This window comes from Typopeltis vanoorti, chromosome 4 (assembly GCF_054136105.1).
Source record: "Typopeltis vanoorti isolate ZY-2024b chromosome 4, IOZ_Tvanoo_1.0, whole genome shotgun sequence".
Taxonomy (NCBI): Eukaryota; Metazoa; Arthropoda; class Arachnida; order Uropygi; family Thelyphonidae; genus Typopeltis; species Typopeltis vanoorti.
The window spans coordinates 18,454,865-18,476,703 of NC_143552.1; the positions used below are offsets into that span (position 1 = coordinate 18,454,865).

At 34.7% G+C, this 21,839-nt stretch overlaps 1 protein-coding gene across 1 annotated transcript in view; it reads right to left on the reverse strand.

Moving 5' to 3' along the window:
* LOC150107135 (small ribosomal subunit protein mS39-like) overlaps window positions 1-21,839 on the reverse strand; it is a 369,834-nt gene that overhangs the window by 291,782 nt on the left and 56,213 nt on the right. Inside the window, exons 4-5 of the mRNA XM_090391018.1 lie at window positions 18,135-18,219; window positions 4,411-4,471 (exon numbers count right to left, since the gene is read on the reverse strand). Of these exons, the coding sequence (XP_090247144.1) occupies window positions 4,411-4,471; window positions 18,135-18,219 (146 nt within the window). The remainder of the gene's footprint in view (window positions 1-4,410; window positions 4,472-18,134; window positions 18,220-21,839) is intronic.

Consider the following 21,839-nt stretch of genomic DNA (forward strand, 5'->3'; position numbering starts at 1 on the left):
TATTTTCATCCAACAGTTGAGAAAATTTTTGAAAACAAAATAATCTTGATTTTATAGCTCTGCTTATTTTAACACCTGGTCACCCTATTTCTCTTGATTCATTGTGTAAGAACATTAAAGTGATATTTTTACCACCAAATGCAACTTCTCTCATACAACCTATGGACCAGGGGATTATTGCAACCTTTAAGGCATACTACCTGAGAACACTGAAACGGGCAATAGAAGCAACACCTGGAGAGAATTCTATGACATTAGTAGAATTCTGGAAGAAATTTAATGTTAAAACTCCTATTGAAAATATTCATCAATCTTGAAATGAAATTACTACTAGCAATACGTGAGCCATTTGGAAGCACATTCTTCTACATTGTGCAAATGATTTTTAGAGGCTTTTCAAATGAAATGGATAATGTTTGTAAGTGGAGGTTTCTGTGGTTTAAAAGTTCATAAGGCATATTCCGGTAACTGGACCACATTTTTTTTTATTAAGCTAAAAGCACAATAAAGAAATAAAACCCAACAAGTTTCATAAGTCGTTTGACTTACATCTTCAGGGGTAAAAGGTAACTGAAAGTTAAAACAACAAAAAAGAGAAATTAATAGTTCATACTATACAGTTGTAGCCATCTGACTGTTTATAAAATTAAAAAATCAGAATACAGATTCAAAGCAATGCTAAGTTTAAACAATGCTAGATGATGCAACGTTCTGTTGTTCATGATCATAATGTCCGAGGCCTGACTGAGGTATATTTTTTTTTATCAAAGCTGATCAAACTTGGTGTAGAATTAAGCCTTGGTTTTTATTGCATTGTGTTGGAATTCTAAGCATTGGCAGCTTCTTTAAATTTCCTTATGTAACAGTTTTTTTCTATATAAGACATGTTTGTTTTCTGCCAGAGTACATTGTGGCCAGTGGAAGTGGTATGGAAAGCTAGACCTGATTTGTGTTCTCTTCTGTTTTGTACATCCTTTTGATGTTCGTTCATGCATATTTCCCCAGATCTTCCTGTCTGTCCTATGTGGCAGATGCTGCAAGAACAATACATTTTATAAACACCTGGTTTATTTTAAAGGATGATGTGGAGGTTTCGGGGGATATAGAGATCTTGAAATTTTTTCCAGCGGCAGAAAGGCTAGCTTGATGTTTGTTTAGTAATTTAGCCATCTTGTCTGTAACATGATTGTCTTGATCCATGGTCTGTCTTGATACATGGAAGTGTGATGGTGTTTTTGAAATCTTGTTTCTGTGGGATTTTTTTGATAGTCTTGGGTTCATAACCATTTTTTTTTCAGGATCTGTGTTAAATATTCCAATTCTTCATTTCTCTGTTTTTCTGTGCTGGAAATATTATAAGCTCTGTCCCTCAGGGTTTTTATTAGACCTATTTTTTGCAAAGGGTGGTGGTGTGAAGCCACATTAAGAAATCTTCCTATGTTGGTGGGTTTTCTATATATTGAGAAAGAAAGTTTATTATCTTTCTCATTGACTTCTAATAGGATGTCAAGAAAAGGAAGTTTTCTAAGTTCTTCTTGTTCTAAAGTAAATTTTATATTCTTATGTAAATTATTCATATAATTTTTGAAAGCAATGAGTTCATCTGTTGTTCCTGGCCAAATGATGAAAATGTCATCTACACAGCGTACCCAAATTTTTGGGGTTTTTTTGATAATTGATAAAAGCATTATTTTCAAAATGTTCCATAAATAAGTTAGCTAAAGCCGGAGAGAGGGAAGAGCCCATAGCCAATCCTTCTTTTTGTTCCTAATATTTGTCTTGATAATGGATAATGTTGTTGAGGAAATTGCCAATACTGGGTGTGAACTGGGTTTTGATGAGATTGATAATGATAACATCCAAGAGTTAATTAAATCTCATTCTGAGGAACTGAGTGATTCCGACCTACTAAATTTAGATGCACAACGGGAAGATCCTGAAGAATATGAAGAAAATTTAACAACTGACAGTCAGCTCGAGAGATTTCACAGAAACAATTTGAAAATATTTTTCATACAATTGAAGTTTTTAAGCTGCAATGCTTAGAGACTGACCCTGATGAAGAGAGAAGAAAAGGTAATAGGGCCATACCGTCAGTTGTATGAAATAAAAGAAACAGAATACCCACCAAACTATGTTAGCTCATTCTTTGTTAAGGAGTAGAATGATAAATTTATATTCTAAATATGTTTTATTGTCTTTCAGCTTCATGCTTTTCCTTTAACTAGGCCATGAGACATATTGTAATTCTTTTATAAAAAAAATTAAGGGTCAACAAAGAAATTAGAGGAAAGAATTATACTTTTTTCCATAAGTTATTATATTTGATTAGTGCATTTTTGATCAATATGCTCATTTTAAAGACTGCATTAATCGAGGGATTGCTGTACATAAACATATATATACATACATACAAATTTTAAAACAATATATGAGGGTTGTTTGAAAAGTTTGGTAAAAAAATAAGTTAACACTTAGTCCCCATCGAGGTCTACACATTTGGTCCAGCAAGTTTCCAATTTTTTCATTCCATCTAAAAAGTAGGATTTGTCAAATTGTGCAAAAAAAATAGTCGTTGACAGCCTTGATGACATCCTCATTTGAAGAAAATTTTTTCTCACTGAGCCAAATTTTTAAGTTTGTGAACAAGAAAAAGTCACACGGGGCAAAGTCCGGAGAATACGGTGGATGTGGAACCAATTTGAACCTCAATCCATGCAATTTTGCCATTGTGATGGCAGATGAATGGGATGAATGGTGCATTGTCTTGATGAAAGAGCACTTTTTTGTGCACCAATCTTGGCCGTTTTTCCTTCAGTTCTTCTTTTAAATGGTCCAACAATGACTCATAATAGACTCCTGTTATTGTCTTACCCTTTTCCAAATAGTCTATCATGATAATTCCTTGGGAACCCCAAAAAACAGTGGCCATCACCTTCCCAGATGACAAAACAGTCTTTGATTTTTTTCAATGCTCTTTCACCGGTCATTGTCCACTGTTTTGACTGCTGCTTGGACTCAGGTGTGTAGTGGTGGATCCAAGTTTCATCTACAGTCACAAATCAATGCAAAAAATCCTACAAATTGCAATTAAACATCATGAAACCCTGCATTGAAATGTCTTTTCACATGCATTTTTGATTGACAATCAACAATCGCGGCACTCATTGTGCACACAGCTTTCTCATGTACAATTTTTCATGTAGGATATGATACATCCATTCAGTTGAGATGCCTACAATCTCATGCACTTTCACTCAGTGGTCTTCCACAATGATACCATGGATTTTGTCAATCATTTCCTTCGTATGACCTCAGTCAGGGGTCTGGTGTGCAATTCATCTTCAATGGACTTACGACTATGTTTAAGCTCATTTATCCAAAAATAAAGTCTTTAATGCTGGTGCAGAGTCCCCATGAACTGCATCTAACTTTGCTTTGATCTGTGCAGCCATCCACTTCTTCAAATAAAAGTGTTTTATCACTGCACAGAACTTGTTTTTCTCCATTTTTATGCAAAATGCAAACACGATCATTTTAAATGTTTGCCAAACGAGAACTACGTGTTGCATGTGGCTAAAATTTTGCCTGGGGTCATGAAAAAGATGATACATGCCGACACTGGTATGAATGAACGAATTGTGTCACCGTCTATTGGAAATTTACCAAACATTTTAAAGAACCTTCATATTTACTCAATGAAGTCTCTGTAATAAGTTTCCAAAGTTATACCCATTTCTCACGATGTCCTGTGTGTGTGTGTTTGCGTGCACGTATTCAAATTATTGGTCCTGTTATGAATTCTTGTGTATTCCTATAGGAATACACAAGAATTCATAACAGGACCAAACATTACATGACAAATTTTAATTTTATCTCCTTCTACCCACTATGAAGATGCTCTTATAAAAAGTGGCAAAATATTAAAGGCATTACATTTTTTTTTCTTTTGACTGAGTGATATGCACTCATTTCTTTAACTGTAAAAAAACACAATATGTCTAATCCCATGTTCCATTAAACCCTAAACAACATGTCTATTTTTTAATTTTAAACATTAGGTGGCGGAATGGCAGGTTTCAGAGGAAAGCTAAGTAATTTGCCTTTTTTTGAATTAATTTTCATTAGAATAGGTGAGCTGCCATGTGCTGCTATTTGCATGGGTTCAATGTCCTATGCTTAACAGGGGATGTAATAGCACGAGGCCATACCTAGTGTCTTCTTAAACAAAACATTAGTTGTCATCACCATTAGAGTACTGAGAAAGATTCGCTTCTGTAGACTGAAAATTTGAATTCAAGAAATTCATTAATTTATAAATATGAAAAATTTCATAGCAAACAAATATTCATAAGCTAAAGAATATGTGCATATACTATTTTAATAACTCTATACATTAATGCATCTTACCCGAATACTGCTTTTGTTGCATTTCTTCATATAGTGAAAATGCCTTGTGAAAATGAAAATGCTAAAAAATAAAAAAAATAAAATAAAATAAATAATAATTATTATAATACACACACACACACACCACCACACACACACACACACACACACACACACAGTAAAATCCCATTTTTACATTCCTGCAATTTACGTTTTCCTGCCATTTATGTCATTTTCCATTGCTCCCATCTTAAGGCCTATTCTTACGATATATTGTTTTCCCACTGTTAACTTGATGTGGATGTTATTTCCCGTGCTTTGTAGTTTTTTCTCGGGTGGCAACACTGATTTTCGAATCAATTTCCTCTCATTCAAATTGATTTCTGTGGAAATCTGCACATTTCTGTTCCCAGATGGCATTGCTTTCTGGTGTAATTTTGTTTCCACTATCACGGTGACTTACATGCTTGCAGCAGTGCTGTAGTGATGAGCGATACCATGATTTTTCAATCACAGTATGAATTGATACCGTGAAGTTTTCATATGAGTAATTTTAAACTGTCAGTAGCTCGTGGCACCCGTGCTGTGTTGTGATGTGATTTCACATTCACAGTGTTGTATTGAAATCGTGAAATCACATTCACACTTCTACCAAGTAACAGTTGTTACTCGTGAATAGCAGGTATCAGTAAATAAACCACAGTTCGTGAAACACTTGCAGTGTTGGTGTTCACTAGCTTGCAGTGTTGCTGTTCGTAGTCACAATTCAGAAGCACGTGGTATATTGTAGAATTTCTGTTACGTAATTTAGCATGCGATAGTTGCTTTCAAGTTGCGGTGGTGGATGATCCATGTTAGTAACATGGAGAAAAAAGACAGAAAATGTATTTCGGTAGAAGAAAAGATGGCAATTCTGCAACGTGTAGTAGACTGGCATGCTGGAACACACGTGCAATTAGCAAAAGATCTTGGACTCTCTGTGTCCACTTTGAACACGATAGCAAAAAACAGGTCAAGCATTGAACTCAATGCAAAGCAATCTGGCGCTATGTCAAAAAAAAAATTTAAATATATCTGGACGTCAAATACGACGAATTGGATAAACTTGTGGCAGAGTGGTTTGTTTCTACGAGAACACTGGGTAGTCCAGTCGATGGTACTATACTCCAAACAAAAGTCCTTAAATTTGCTGTGAGGTTGGGGATTAATGGTTTTACTGCATCAAAAGGATGGATTGATCATTTCAAGATTCGTCACAATATTGTGTATAATCAGTGTGTGGAGAAAGCAATATTGTTGCAAGGGAAACTGTAAACCAGTGGAAACATGAACTAAAGCCTATTATTCAGGACTACGAACTGAAAAATATTTTCAATGTTGATGAAACTGGGCTCTTTTATAACATTCTGCCAAGTAAAACATTGTGTTTTAAAGGAGAGAAGTGTCACAGTGGAAAACTCAGCAAGCAGAGGATAACTATAATAAATTTAGTTTAATCCTTTATCCAAGTGTAAGCAAAGTTTGCATCTGAAAATATCTTCAGGACTGAGGTAAGGTAGTGCAACACCAGGCAACTCCGAGCAAAGGTGGACCAAGCTCTCATCACTCCTTGTCTCAGTATCTCAGTGTCTCCTTGTGGACATGTATACTGCTATGCATTAAGGGAAGGGCCACTACCCAGACCAGTTTCAACCTTTATTGAGGTCTCGTCAGTGGGAGGCAGACCCAATCGTGGAGATACTAAGGCAAAAGCAATAGGAGAGGTCATGTTTACCTACAGGAGTTGCCAACAGGTGTACCACCTTATTATTGAATTACTTCGGATTTAGAGAAAGATGTTGAAAGTTTATTTTTCACTTGGTTAGACTATAATAAATTTAGTTTAATCCTTTATCCAAGTGTAAGCAAACAAAGTTTGCACCTGAAAATATCTTCAGGAATGAGGTAAGGTAGTGCAACACTGGGCAACTCAGAGCAAAGGTGAACGACCAAGCTCTCATCACTCCTTGTCTCAGTATCTCCCATAATGCAAAGCACATCTCCTTGCAGATACGTATACTGCTATGTATTAAGGGAAGGGCCACTACCCTTAATGCACTACCTTACCTGAGTCCTGAAGATATTTTCAGGTGCAAACTTTGTTTGCTTACACTTGGATAAAGGATTAAACTAAATTTGTTATGGTCTAACCAAGTGAAGAATAAACTTTCAACATCTTTCTCTAATTCAATAATAAGGTGGTACACCTGTTGGCAACTCCTATAAGTAAATATGATCTCTCCTATTGCTTCTGCTTTTCAACGGAGGATAACTGTTTTGCTCATGGTCAATGCTGATGGATCAGAAAAATTACCTCCACTGGTAATTGGTAAATTTAAAAAGCCAAGGTGTTTTAAGAAAGTGAAAAATCTGCCTACTAAGTATGATGCCAACAGCCATCTACCATGCATGCTCTGGATGCTAAAATGTGGGCAAATCACCACAAAATACTACTACTGCTAGACAAATGTCCTGCACCCTGAAGATCTGCAGCTCAGAAACATTAGATTAGTGTTCTTTCCCCCTAATTGTACAAATGAGCTTCAGCCATTAGATCTAGGCATCATCCATGCATTTAAATGGAAATATAGAAAAATGCTTGTTGAAAAAGCTGTGTTTATGCATGATAATGGTATGGACACAAAACAAATGACCATATCAATCCTTGACGCCATGCATTATGTGGCCAAAGCATGGTTGCATGTTACTCCTGAAACCATATCCAATTGTTTCCGGAAGGCAGGAATTATGTTTGTGGAAGAGGATGGACAACTACAGAAGGAAGAAGAAGATATGTCAGAGCCCAACAACTAGTATGTGATGGATGAGTCTATGTTGATGTTGGTGTGATCACATCAATGGTACCAAGTGCAGAAGACATCCTTTCAAACCACCTTGGTGAAGAAGAGGAAAAAGTGGTTGAACACTTCTTCAACAAGAACCTACCGTCTTACGAGTAAAGAAATTGTGAACAATGGAAGCTACGTCTGTTTCGAGTGGTATATTGCAAGTACATCAGGAGATGATGGGGCATTTAATGCCTTATACACCGTGGAGAGGCAGGTGGAACTTATAAGAGTGCAGGAAATGCAAAAATAATCAACAATTAAAGATTTTTTTAAATAGATAAATGTAAGTAATTGTAAATTCATTTATTTTCAGTTATTAAATTTTGTAATCTAGTATGTAGAGTCACATACTAACAGTAAGTCATCTTTTAGCCTTTTTTTAATGTTTTTTACATTTCCTGCTATTTACACTTTTTTCCATCAGTACCATGGAAAGTGTAAAAAAGGGATTTTACTGTATATATAAAATGGCAAACATTAGTAAAGTCTTTGGATACTTAACTGTCAGTTTTTGTATTTATAATTTTATAATTCTTTCTGGATGAAGAAGAGCAACATTTTCCAAAGTGGCTATTTCCAAAGTGTAATATTAAAAAGGTCAGTATGTTTAATGCTGCCTCTAATGTTTATTGCTTCTTTATTTTGTTTTCAGTTGATGCTTCAACAGTTTCTGGACATGGTTGGGGCTTGTCAAGGGATCTGATAAACTTGAGGATAAAAAATTACTAATTCTAAAAGGGAGACTGATTCAACTACAAGCTCCCCACCTGCCACATAGCCAAACATTAATGCCTACTTTCTAGAAAGCCATGACTATACTTGGGAGTGGAATGCTCGCCAGGGTTAATCTTAGATGCCAGACGGCACACAGCAAGACCTGAGTCCTGCCCCTAGACCATGGAGAAGGAGACTTACTGCAATTAAGCCCATTAGCTGATTGATCTTGGCCAGGACATCCAAGTCCACTAATCTTGCCAAAGAAGAGGACAAAATAGTGCAAGATAACCAGAACCAGGATCCTTCTTTCCAGATATCAATGGGTTGCACCACACAGCAACCAAACATAATAGTGATGAGATGTTGGTTCCCAGTGATAGTTCTGAAAGACAAGATGGTAATAAAGACTCATGAAAAGTAGAGTGAAGAATATGGGAAGAAAAGCACAGAAAAAGAATGACAAAAAGGGCCAGAACCATCACCACAATAAGTGCCTCACATGGAGAGGTGACATAAGAAACTAAGTGAAAGAGTGTAAGAGTAGGAGTTTCAGTTAAAGATGTGACTTCTACCTCTCATCTGGTGATAGCGACTCTGCAGTACTGACTTGATAAGTAGCTGAGTATATGGATGTTTCATTTAAAAAAATAACGTGCTGAACTACAAAGCAGGAAATGAACAACTGAGTGTCATACCAGATTGTCCTAGTATGACACTCGGTGTTGCCAGATGAAAATTTGGCAGTAAATGGGAAGCATTTAAAAAACACTTAAATTATGCACTATCAGAATAGGTTCAAAGAAAAATAGAGTAGGCTTGAAATGGATATGCAATCTTATTATGACATCAGTTATGAATATTATCGTGTGCAGACCAGAAGAGTTACAAGTATTGTATAGAAAGCTGAATGTGAAAAAAACAAACTCTACAAGCTAAAGACAACCCCAAAGAATTCTAATGTTATTCTGCAAATAAAAGAAAGAATGACTGTTAAAGAAGAACTATTGAATGCAGATAGTAGATACAGAAGAGACTGTTGACCTAATGTGTGCTCATTTTACTAAGAACTATCAAATGGCTATCAGTTTAATGTTAGTAAATGTAACATTATGCACTTTGGTGTAATGAGATATCCAATGATATACTGTATTGATGGTATGTATTATGCCAGAAGAAACTGATCAATCTAAGAATCATGTTTTTGTAGGTAGAAGATGCAAGTTCAGGAGCCATGTAGCAGAGACTGCAAATACAACTCAGAGGATAATTGCAATGCTGAAATGAACAATGACATGTAAGCATAAAGTCATTTTGCCAGACTTGAATATGATCTCACAATACTGTATGGAGATCTTACCTTCTGGTATACCAAGGTGAGATACAGATACACTACATTGTGTCTGCTCTGAAGAGCAGACACAATGGAGAGGGGGCAAAGGAAAGTGCTAAAGATGACATAGCTGTGGAATGTTAGTCATGACAACAAATTGAAAATTTGTGGATTGCAGACATTACCAAACAAAACAAGGAGGGATGATATTACAGACCTGCAAACTTCCGAAAGAATTATACAGGATACTAGTAAATGGAATTTTTCATTTTATGAAAATGAGAGGGCATCCATGGAAGTCGGCAATGAATGCAGTAAAGAAAGGGATAATTTTCTCTTTAGAACGGTGCATGATTGGAATGGCTTACTTTTGGAGGTGACTACTCCAAAAGTGTATCAAGTGGTGAGTGCAAGTAGTGCGAATAAATTCAAGAAAAGGCATGACAGCTGATGAGTGATATGCGCCTCGACTAGCAGCCATGCCTTTTCTTGAATTCATTCATACTACTGACCTCACTGCCTTCTAGCTATAATAATAATATATATTACAGCACAGAAAGAGATAGAGAGAGACATGGGATAAAAAAAAATTCAAAAAGGGACTACAGAATAAGAGTTCAGATGAAAATTAGGAAGTCAAACAAATGGCACTAATGGTAGGATCCTTTCTGATAACTTCATTAAAAATGAAGTTATCAGAAAGGATCCTACATTAATAATGAAGTTATCAGAAAATAATTTGATGTTATTAATATTCAAGAATCTGTACTAATAATAATAATAGTGTGTGTGTATACACACACACACACACACACACACACTAGCCCCCCCCCCCCCCACACACACACAATCATCTCAACATATAATGTTCGCACCCTCCTAAAATGCAGAAAATTTTATGAACTTTGCAGATGAGCAGAGGCAGAAAATGTGGATGCAATCTGCATATGGGAGCACCAATGGAAAATCCACCTGGTGTTCAATGAAATCAAGTCCCCTAATCATAAATGGACCTTTGTATACTCATCTTCAGATCAATAGATCAATCTGGAAATGGCAGAGTCAGAATTCCTGGTAAACAACAGTCTACACAAATATTCTATCAATACAAAATGTTTCAAAAAGAATAACAGCTATTACAATAAACACAAACCCCAAAATAACAATTACATGTGCATATGCACCAACAGAAGAAGCAGAGGATAAAGACAAAGAAACCTTCTATTAAAACTTAGCCAACTATATTACCAAAATACCTCCACACAATGTGCATATACGATGGTGGTCTGAAAGGTTCTTGACCTAACAATGAAAAAACAAATTTATATATTTTTCAACATAATCTTCCTTAAGATTAACACATTTATTCCAGCGATGATCCAGCACCATTATCCCATCCCTCTAGTGCAGTGATTCTCAACCTTTTTTCGTCACGGTACACTTTTAATAATTTTAAAATTTGGCGGCACACTAACAATAAGATAAATTTAAAAGAATTTTACTTGGTTAATTAATTCATGTACCTATAATACATTTTGTAAAAATAGCATATAATAATAATTTGCAATAAAATATAAAATGAAATTGCATTACAAAGTAAACAAAATGTTTATTTAATGATAAATTACATTTAATGTGAAATTTGAGCATGTTTTTTTTTTGATAACTTCATTTATATTTGGGCGTATAAATGATAATGCTACTCTCATTTCGTGATCCAGATTTAAAAGTCTGGATCTTTTTTCGTTTTTATATCGGTCAAAGCCGAAAATCCAAATTCGCACAAATAAGATGTGGAAAATTGTAATAACACACTTAAAGCTTTTTTTGTGATATTGTTGGATAATCATATCTAAGATTAACTGATTCTTCTGAATGTTTTGAAATTAAATCTCGGTTATTACACACAGAAATCAGTTCTTCTTCTTCTTTCAAAGTTAGTTCATACACCGATGTGTCGTTTATCACAAATGGATTCTGAATCCAATCAAATTTTTTTATTTCTAAATTTGGAAAGTAATGAACAATTTTTTGTTTAGTATTGTCAAAGGATCAATGACTATTTTATGAATTATTTTATAACAATCTTTTGGAACTGACTCGAACTTTTCTAAACTACCTTCTTGTGCTTTATTCTTCCATAAAGTAATTTTTTTTTTGAAATCCCAACAATTTATCGGTTGGGTTTAAAATATTTTCTTTCGGTCCTTGCAAATTCGTATTTATGTTATTAAAAATATCAAAAATATCAGATAAGTAAGCCAGCTTAGCACGGCATATTTTGTCATCCAACAAACCAACAAAATCATTATTATATTCAAAAAATATCTTTATCTCATTTTTTAATTCAAGCACGCAAGACAAAACTTTCCCTCTGGATAACCACCTGACTTCTGTGTGTAGTAACAATGATTCGTATTTAGACTCCATAGCGTGGCATAATTGACTAAACAGGCGACTTTTTAATGGTCTTGATTTTATATAATTAATCATTTTAACACATTGTTCCAGCACTACTTTCAATTCTGATGGTAATTGTTTTGTAATGAGTGTTTCCCGATGCAAAAAACAATGGGTAACTAATATATCTGCATTATGTTCTCTTATATGTGCTACAAATCCTTTTATAGATCCTGTCATAGCCAGAGCACCATCTGTACAAATGCCAATGCACAAATTCCATGAAATTTTAATTTCTTGTAAATAAGAATTAATTTCATCAGTATGTTTTCCTGTTGTGAAATCAGATAATTCACAACAACATAAAAATTGATTAATTATATCATTTTCGTGAATGAATCGAACGAATGCAATTAAGCGTGCTTTTCCCGTAATATCAGTTGTTTCATTGATTTGTAAAGCAAAATTTGAATTTGCAAGAGTTTTAGCAGTATTTTCTTCAATATTTCGGGACAAGTCTATAATTCTGCATTGAATTGTGTCATTTGAAAGTCGTATTTTACAAACATCAATTTCTGCTGATTCACTGATCATTCTTTTTACAATTTTATGATAAGCAGGTAATACAATTTCTTCAGCCAAATTATGAGATTTTAATTTGAGAGCAATTAATTCAGCCACTTCATAAGACGCTATCTGAGCTTTTTCAGACACACTAATTTGCTTTTTAAAAATCTATAATTGTTTGGATCTTGCAGATAATGAATTTTGAAAGTAGGCTTTGTCTTTTGATGCTAGCGAAGGATGATTAGTGGGCAGGTGACGTTGGAGCTTGCTCGGAACCATACCACACACACAGAAACAGTTTTATCATTTTTCATTGTAGATGTAAATCCAAATTTTAAAGAAGTCATCATTATACTTACGATGAACATTACATTTTTTGGCGGAGAAAACATCTTTACTTGTACTGGGCTCATTAGCATGATCACTAGCATCATCATTATCGTCGTTAAGCATTCTTTTTTTTACCATTTATCCATTTTAGGGGGTTCAATGAAAATAAAAGTAATTTTGTCAAAATATTATTAAAAACGACATATTGTATATTGCCTTTGAATCCGTTTTAATTAAGTTTAACTACACAATATTGTGGTACTGCACGTACGAAAACGAATATATAAGTTGTAACTAACCATATGCACACATCAAGCGGGCGACTACTAGACTAAACTGATATGTAGCTTTGTTAGCCACTAGCCATAACTATAATAGCCATGCACACTGGTTCAGCCAACCCTGCTAGGAAGGTAGAACTGATTGAACCACTTCTCTGATGCCGCTTACGTACGGGTATTCGCAGTGGCGGCACACTTAAAAAATCTCGCGGCACACCAAAGTGCTGCGCCACAGTGGTTGAGAATCACTGCTCTAGTGGTTCTCAGTAAGATCTGCAAAATATCCCTCTACAGCTGCAATCACCTCTTGATTCGAAGAAAAACGCTGACCGATCACTATTTAGTCTTGAGCAGGATAAAATTGAATTTAATATTGAAAAGAATAACATGTAAGAAAGTTTTAAAGCGAATAAAAGTTGAGCAGCTCTCAGATGTGAACTGTAGACTAAAATACACAAAGATTATTGAAGAAAAAATGAAAGAGTTTGAGAACAGGAATCAAACCTTTGAGATTCAGTGGCAAACTCTGAAGAAAACATTGATTGATTCTGCCAGAGAGGCATGTGGTGAGGTTGTCTGTAAGGATAAAAAAATCAGAACTCCCTGGTGGACACAGGAAGTTAAAGAGGCAGTGAAGGAAAAGAAGAAAGCATATCAAAAGTTCCTGTGAAATAAGTCAGCTTGTGCTCTTAGAGAATATAGAGACAAATGCAAGAATGCTAAACATTGTGTAAAACTAGCTAAACAAAAGTCATGGGAGAACTTTGGCAGGAATATAGAAAATAAATATCAAGAAGGTGGCAAAATATTCTGGAGGTTATTGAAGAAGCTTAGGAATGGAGGAAAGAGTGCTGTAAAAGGAATTAGAGATGATAGGGGTGACATGAAAACAGGAGAAAAAGATATCCTTGAAGTATGGAGTAATTACTTTGAAAAACTGCTAAATGAAACAAACAGTGATGACAGCACAGTGGTAAAAAACACTGACCAGGCATGCAGTCAGGAATACATATCCATACTTGAAGTAGAAAAAGCCATCAAAGGCTTGAAATGTGGAAAGGCAGCAGGAGCAGATGATATTCGACCAGAAATGCTGAAGTATGGTGGTATAAGAGTCTTACAGTGGCTGCACTGCATAGTTCAGACAGCCTGGACAGAGGGAGGAATTCCCGATGATTGGAGTAGAGCTCTCATAGTACATATATATAAAAAGGGAAATAAAACTGAATGTGAGAGTTACAGAGGTGTTTCCCTACTGAGTGTTCCTGGCAAGATCTATGCAAGTATACTTGAGAAACGGTTGAGAAGAATTGTGGAAGAAAAGCTTGGTGAAGAACAAGCTGGATTCAGGCCAAATAGAGGCTGTCAGGATCAGATCTTCACTTTACGACAAATAGTCGAGAAATCATGGGAATAAAACAAAGATATGTATTTTAAGTTTTGTCGATCTGGAAAAGGCATATGACAAGGTGCCAAGAGAGAAGCTATTCAATACGCTACAGTTATATGGTATCAATGGGGCATTATATCAAGCAATACTTAGTCTTTATTTGAGTTGTAAGTCAGCAGTTAGAATTGAAGGAAGTACAGGAAGATGGTTTAATGTTAAATCTGGTGTGAGACAAGGATGTACATTATCCCCTCTGTTATTCATTATCTATATGGATCACATTATGAAGGAATTTTGATATCATGGTATTAAACATGATATCAAAATTGGATATGTTAATGTCAGCTCTTTGCTTTATGCAGACAATGTTATACTTCTAAATAAATCTGCTACAAGTCTGCAAGATTTCCTGACTAAATTGAATAGCTGTTATAATAGATATGGTATGAAGGTCAGCAATAAAAAGACAAAGACAATGAAAATAGGCAGAATCATTGAAAATGTCAACTGTGTTGTGAATGGAGAACCTGTGAAACAAGTAAAACATTTCAGCTATTTAGGCACGATTTTTACTGAAGATGGTAAATTAAATATAGAAAGAGACAACAGAATCAGCAAAGCTGGAATGGTGGGAAGTCAATTGAATAAATTCATATGGAATAAGAAAGAAATTAGTCGGAACACTAAATTAGCTGTATACAAGACAGTGTTCAAACCAGTTTTAACTTATGGATCTGAGAGCTGGGTCAGAAGTAAAACACTTGACCAAAGACTAGAGACCACAGATATTAGAGTCCTGAGAAAGATTATAGGCATGAACAGATGGCAACAATGGCAATATCATATTAAAAACGAGGATATTAGGAAAGAACTTGACATTGTCAGCATCCAGGAATGGGTTAGTAGAGCTAATCTCAGGTGGTATAGTCACTTAAACAGAATGGGCGAGGAAAGATTAGCAAAACAAGTGTTCTCTGCCAGGTTGGCAGCAAAATGACCCAGAGGAAGACCAAGATATAGGTGGATTGATACGGTACAAAGTGCTTTAGATGATAGAAATATAAGATCTGATAATGTTAGAGTCTTGACAAGTAACAGACTGATTTGGAGGAAAATTGTAGATAGGAAATTAATAATGATGTAATTTTTTTCATGTAGTACTATCATATCCTGTATACCCCTTGAGGGTACATGGCAGGAATTTGATGATGATGATGACTTCCTACCATACCAGCTTTACTAATTCTGTTGTCTATTTCCATATTTAATTTACCGTCTTTACTAAAAATTGTGCCTAAATAGCTGAAATGCTTTACTTGTTCTATGTTTGCTATTCAGGCTGATGTTTTCAATGTTTCTGCCTATTTTCATTGTCTTTGTCATTTTGTTGCTGATTTTCATAATAAAGAGCTAAGATTAACATCGTCAATTTTGATATCATCTTTAATATCAGTTTTCTTCATAATTCGATCCATATAGATAATGAATAACAGCGAGGATAACGTACACCTTTATTGCACACCTGATTTAACATCAAACCATCTTCCTGTACCTCCATTTCTAACTGCTGACTGATGACTCATATATAGACTATGTATTGCTCAATATAATATGCTATTTACAACAAATAACTGTAGCATTCTGAAGAGCTTTCCTCTTTGCCCCTTGTCATATGCCTTTTCCAGATCTACAAAACTAAAAAAAAATCCTTATTATATTCCCAAGATTCCCAACAATTTGTCTTAAAGTGAAAATCTGATCCAGATAACTTGGCCTGAATCCAGGTTTGTTCTTCACCAAACTTCACTTCCACAATGTTCCTTAGCTGTTTCTTAAATATACTTGCATAAATCTTACAAGGAACACTCGAAAGGGAAATACCTCAGTAATTCTCCGATTTAAATTTATTTGCTTTTTTATAGATGGATACTATGCGAGCTCTGCTCGAATCATCCATAAAAATGCCACAAAGCAGAATTCATTGCATTGTCCAGAATTTTAGATACTTCTTCGAGTTCAGAGTTTGTGGCACCACAGAGGTCTGAGGCCAAACCAGGAAAAACAGTATCATACCATCACACAGCCACCTCTGAATTTCATAGATGGGGTTATGCACTCTGGTAAGAGATGTTCACCAGGCATCCCAGCCACACCCATCCATCTACTCAGTAGAAAGTGTAGCATGATTCATTACTCCATAACATGGCTTTCCATGCTTCCACAATACTGAAGATGATGCTGCATGTTGGTTCAGGTAATGTGGGGCTTGAATATTGCAGTCCTACCATGGAAACCCATATTATGAGCCTCAGTTTCAATTTTTTTTTTTTTTTTTGCATATTCGAGTTCCATTCAATGCCCTGAACCTTGAATTCAATGCCAATTGAATTCAAGGTTCAGGGCATTGAATAGAGTCAGCCAATAAATAGTGGTTTTATATATTATTATTCATAGCACTCTATAGTCACGTTTGATGAGCATGGCAGGCTGCCGACTGCAGATAACACATGCTGTTGACTACCTGTGCTTCTACCTCAGTATTGTATCACTGATTATTGCCCTGGAATGGCCCAATTTGTCTACAAAATGCTGAACAGATAGGATGCAACATGGCATCCTATCACAATGCCTCTTTCAAACTCCATCAGCTCCCTTCTTCCAGCCATTTCACCAAGATATTGCACTGACTTGGGAGCATTGTATTCTTCCAATTTATACCTGCTGCAAATACATGAATCGTCATATGGCATGATGATCCTTGTCCATGGGGAAGTGCCCATTAACTTCTTTGCAAGCAGTGTACATATATATTTACAGGGTGTTCGGGATAAATTTGACAGTTTCGTAAGGAAAAAGAAAATCTTCTTTGTATCTATTAAATTTAATGAATTGACAAAAAAACATTACAGGCAGAGTTAATTACAATACTATCAACAAGATTTACTCAAAATAACCACCATTAGCATCGATCACAGCTTCAATTCTGCTTCGGAACCTCGAACAAGCTGATGCTACAGTCTCCCTGGGAAGGGCCGCAAAAACTGTTTTAATTTTATCCATTAACTGGGCTTTTGTATTACTGGAAGTGCGATTGGTGTCTTTTTCAACTGCGCCCCATACAAAATAATCCATGGGGTTAAGGTCTGGGGAGTTTGGAGGCCAAACATTTGGACTGGTGAAGTCGTAGAAATTTTCAGACAACCATTTTTGACTTTTCCCAGAGGTGTGGCAAGGGGCCGAATCCTGCTGCCATACATACGGCCTACCATTGGCTACCCTTGTTATCCAGGGCTTGACTACAGTTAGCAACTCCACGAACAAAGCCCGAATTCCAATGCCAGGGTTCTTCAACACCTGTTCCTGCAGATTTGCGAGGAATTCTGCTGTACGAACGCAATCAGATCGTCTGCTAGGGATCTTTCTTCTTGCTACATCCTCGTAGTCACCATTGCAAGTCTCTAGTTCATGCCTGATTGTTTTTACTGTATTCAGGGAGCATTGGGCAGCAGTCGTAATATCCTTATTTTGATGGCGGGCACGAATCATCATGATACAAGTTATTCTCTTCCATGATTCAGGTGGGTTCCAGCTATCCATCCTTTCTGACATCTAGTATATGAATGAAGAAGGGTCCAAACTTTTAAATGAAGAGAAGTGTGTGTTAATACATGTAACTTACGGAAAAATATAATTAATTATAAATATGTCAAATTTATCCCGAACACCCTGTATATAGATATCCATATGTATGTGTATTATGCTTGCAAAGAAGTTAATGGGCACTCCCCCCATGGACAAGAATACTAATTATAAGTATAAGCAGACTAATACAAATAACTTACTTTTATTAAACCTTGTATTATGGCACAATATGTGGCACTATCTTTCTCCATGCTATTGAACACATCTTCTGCTATACAGTTCTCCCTGCAGAAAAACCAATTTTGTTTCTATTTTTAAAAAATACAGTAACACTGAAATATTTCATTAAAAAAACTTAGCAGATAAACAAAGAAAACATGTAAATATATCAGAAATATCAAAAATGCAGTACGTGACTGGAGCGTACTGTCAGGGTAATACTTGCTTGACTGTCATGGTTATGGAAATCCTAGAAAGACTGCAGAGATAGTAGCAGAGTTAATTTCATTTTGGTAAATTATGGAGACTACAACCATAATTACTTTAATTTCCTGATTTTCAACCTTCATATTAAGGTCATCATCTGGAGTACACACACACATATAAAGACAAGCTATGTTACATTTCAAACAGTATGCCAAAGGGACAATAATTCCATCAACCATTATTCTACTCTAGTGAAGAAAAAAAAAAAAAACTACATCAAAGCTATATCCTATTTATCACATCATCATTAGAGAACAATTTCATATTAATACTTTTAATACAGCAAAATTGTGGCCTAATCAATAATTTAACATAAGTGTTTGTTATATTAAAGCTATGATCCTAGATAATCCTAGTTAATATAATTAACTCTTAGACCAAAAGATTATGTGAGTAGAATATGTTTCAAACATACTCTTGGGATTTTTTTGGATTTGTTTGGAAACTAACTGGATTACTTACATCAGTAATTACTTACCTGGCTTGCTGATATCAGTAAAAAATTACTTCCACACTATGCTCATTCACCGAGAATTTATGACTTGCCCAAGATTCACAATCAGAGCATACTACTTCGGCTGATAGTTGAAGGTATCGACATCTCCAATTATCATCTACCCAAAAAACTAGCATCAGCACTCAAGGAATTGGTAGGTCATTTCCCCTCGTACATTAAAAACACACAAAACTTTGTAAACAAAATTAAGGACGTCATGCTTGAAAAAAGTGATTTATTAGTCAGATAAATTCCTTCCCAATATCACAATGCTCTTTGCCTGAACTATGTTCTGGCTATTTTGGGTGGCAATGCTTGGCCATGGGCTCGCCATTATCCCCCACTCCCCAGTCACTAACTTTTATTGGAAGCTTTTAAGCAAAGTGTGCTCTCGATTCCTTTACTTTAAAACTCAAAGTCTGGCTTAGATATATTGAAGATGTTTTCATTAACTGGTCCCATCGTTTAAGAGGACGTCCTCTTAAACGATGAATTCTAAGGCCGGAACAGGACATGCTAGGCCTAAATCCTATGCATGATGATCATCATCATCATCATACGTGTCAAGGATTTAGGCCTAGTATGGCCTGTTCCGGCCTTAGAAGTCATCGTTGAATCGTTTAAGAGGACGTCCTGGTTTTCTTTTTCCTAATGGCTTGTACTTTAAGGCTTGTTTTGGTAATCTTTCTGTTTTCATTCTTTGAACGTGTTCCATCCATCTATGTTTATATTTTTTAATTTTTTTCAATTACTGGTTCTTGGTTTAATTCTTTCATAATATCTTCGTTTCTTTTGTGATCAAATAGGGTATACTTTGCAGTTTTTCTCATAAACTTCATTTCTGCTGTTGTTAATCTTTGTTTGTCTTTTTGTTTTATTGTCCAGATTTCGCTTCCATACATTAAGACCGGTAGGGCTAATGTATTGTATACTTTTAGCCTGGTTTGTTTTTGAACTAGATTTGGTTTAAATATAGAGTTAATTACTCCTGTTATTTTTAAATATTTTGCAATTTTTATGTTTATATCTTTATCATTTTCATAAGTGATCATACATCCTAGGTAGTTAAATGAATTCACCTGTTCTAAGATCTTGTTATCTAATACTATTTTAGTTCTTGCTGGATCTTGTCCTTTAAAGGCCATAGTTTTTGATTTTTCCGTTGATATTATCATACCATAATCTTTGGATATCTCATTTAGATTTAAAATAGCTTTCTGTAAGTTATCTTCAGAATTCGTAATTATTATTTGGTCGTCTGCAAAGAGGAGAGTGTTTAAGTTAACTGTAGGTGAAAGTTTAATTCCTTGATGTAAATTTTTACTCCATTTTATTATTATTTCATTTAAGTAGATATTAAAAAGAGTTGCTGAGAGGGGACATCCCTGTCGGACCCCTTGGTTTATCTCTCTTGTATATGATAGCTCATGATTTAATCTTATTTGTATTTGATTATTTTCATATATACTTGTGACAGCTTTTAGGATATTATTTGGTATTTGTCTTTCTTTTAATATGTTAAATAATATGTTTCTTTTAACTTTGTCAAATGCTTTTTCAAAGTCAATAAATGCAATGTGTGTTTCTAAATTATATTCTCTTCCTTTCTCTATTATTAATTTTAGGCAGAAGGCTGGGTCTATACATGATCGTCCTTTTCTAAATCCATTTTGTACCTCTAGAATAAAGTTTTCAGAATATTTCATTAGTTTGTTATTTAAGATTCTGCTGTATATTTTGTAACATGAATTTAATATACTGATACCTCTATAGTTTTTAGGGTCATCTCTATTACCTTTCTTAAAGATAGGAATCACAATTGCTTTTTTCCATTCTATTGGGGGGATACCAGTTGAGTAAATTTTATTTAAAAATAATAAGAGTCTTCATTTGAATCTTGTTCCTGCGTATTTATATAGTTCTGAACCTAGCTTATCTTCTCCAGGTGATTTTCCGTTTCTTGTTTCTTTCAGGCTGATTTCTAATTCTTCTTCAGTTATTTCCTTTTCATTTTCGTTAATTGTTTGCCAGTTGTCTTTTTTAAAATATTTATCTGTCCACAGTTCTGTTTAGTAATTTAGAAATTCTTCTAATTTCAATTCAGTGTTTAATTTTATGTTTTCTTTGGTATCTGCATTTAGGTGTTTCAAAATCTTATATACATTGGGTCTTATTTTATATAAATCATGTTCTAAATTAGAAACAAATTTATTCCATGATTCTCTCTGTCTTTTTCTGACTTCTCTTTTAGATATGGCTCTTATTCTTTTATATTCTATTTCATCTTCTAATCTTTTACTGCTTAACCATTTGTGATAGGCTTCTTTTTTCTTTTTGATTATTTCTTTGATTGTATCATCCCAGATCTTCAGTTTTTTTTCTTTTATTGAATTTTTTGGTCTTTCCTAAGCTTTCATTTGCTGCTGCATTTAGTATCGTTTTTATATTAGGCCATTCTATTTCTATTTCTTCATTTTGTTTTATTTTATCTAGATACTGGTTAATTCTTTGTTCATATAGCCATTGTACATTTGTGTCATTCAATAGTCTAGTTTTATAAACAAATGTTTCAATTTTTCTTTCTGTTCTTGTTACTTGTAGCCATTTAGGTGGTAATCTTAATTTTATTTTAACAAGGAAGTGGTCACTGCTTATTTCATATCCTCTGTGAACTCTAACATCTAGTGAAAATTTTGATGTCTTTTCATTTAATATGAAGTAATCTAATATTGATTTCCATCCTCTTGCTGCCCAAGTATATTTATGTATGTCTTTATGTTTATAGAAGGAATTCATTATTTTTAGGTTATTATAAACTACAAAGTCGATCAATTTTTTACCATTTCTGTTTAGAGTATGTTCTCCATGTATTCCTATATTATTATTAATTTTCGTGTTTCCAATTCTTGCATTTAAGTCTCCC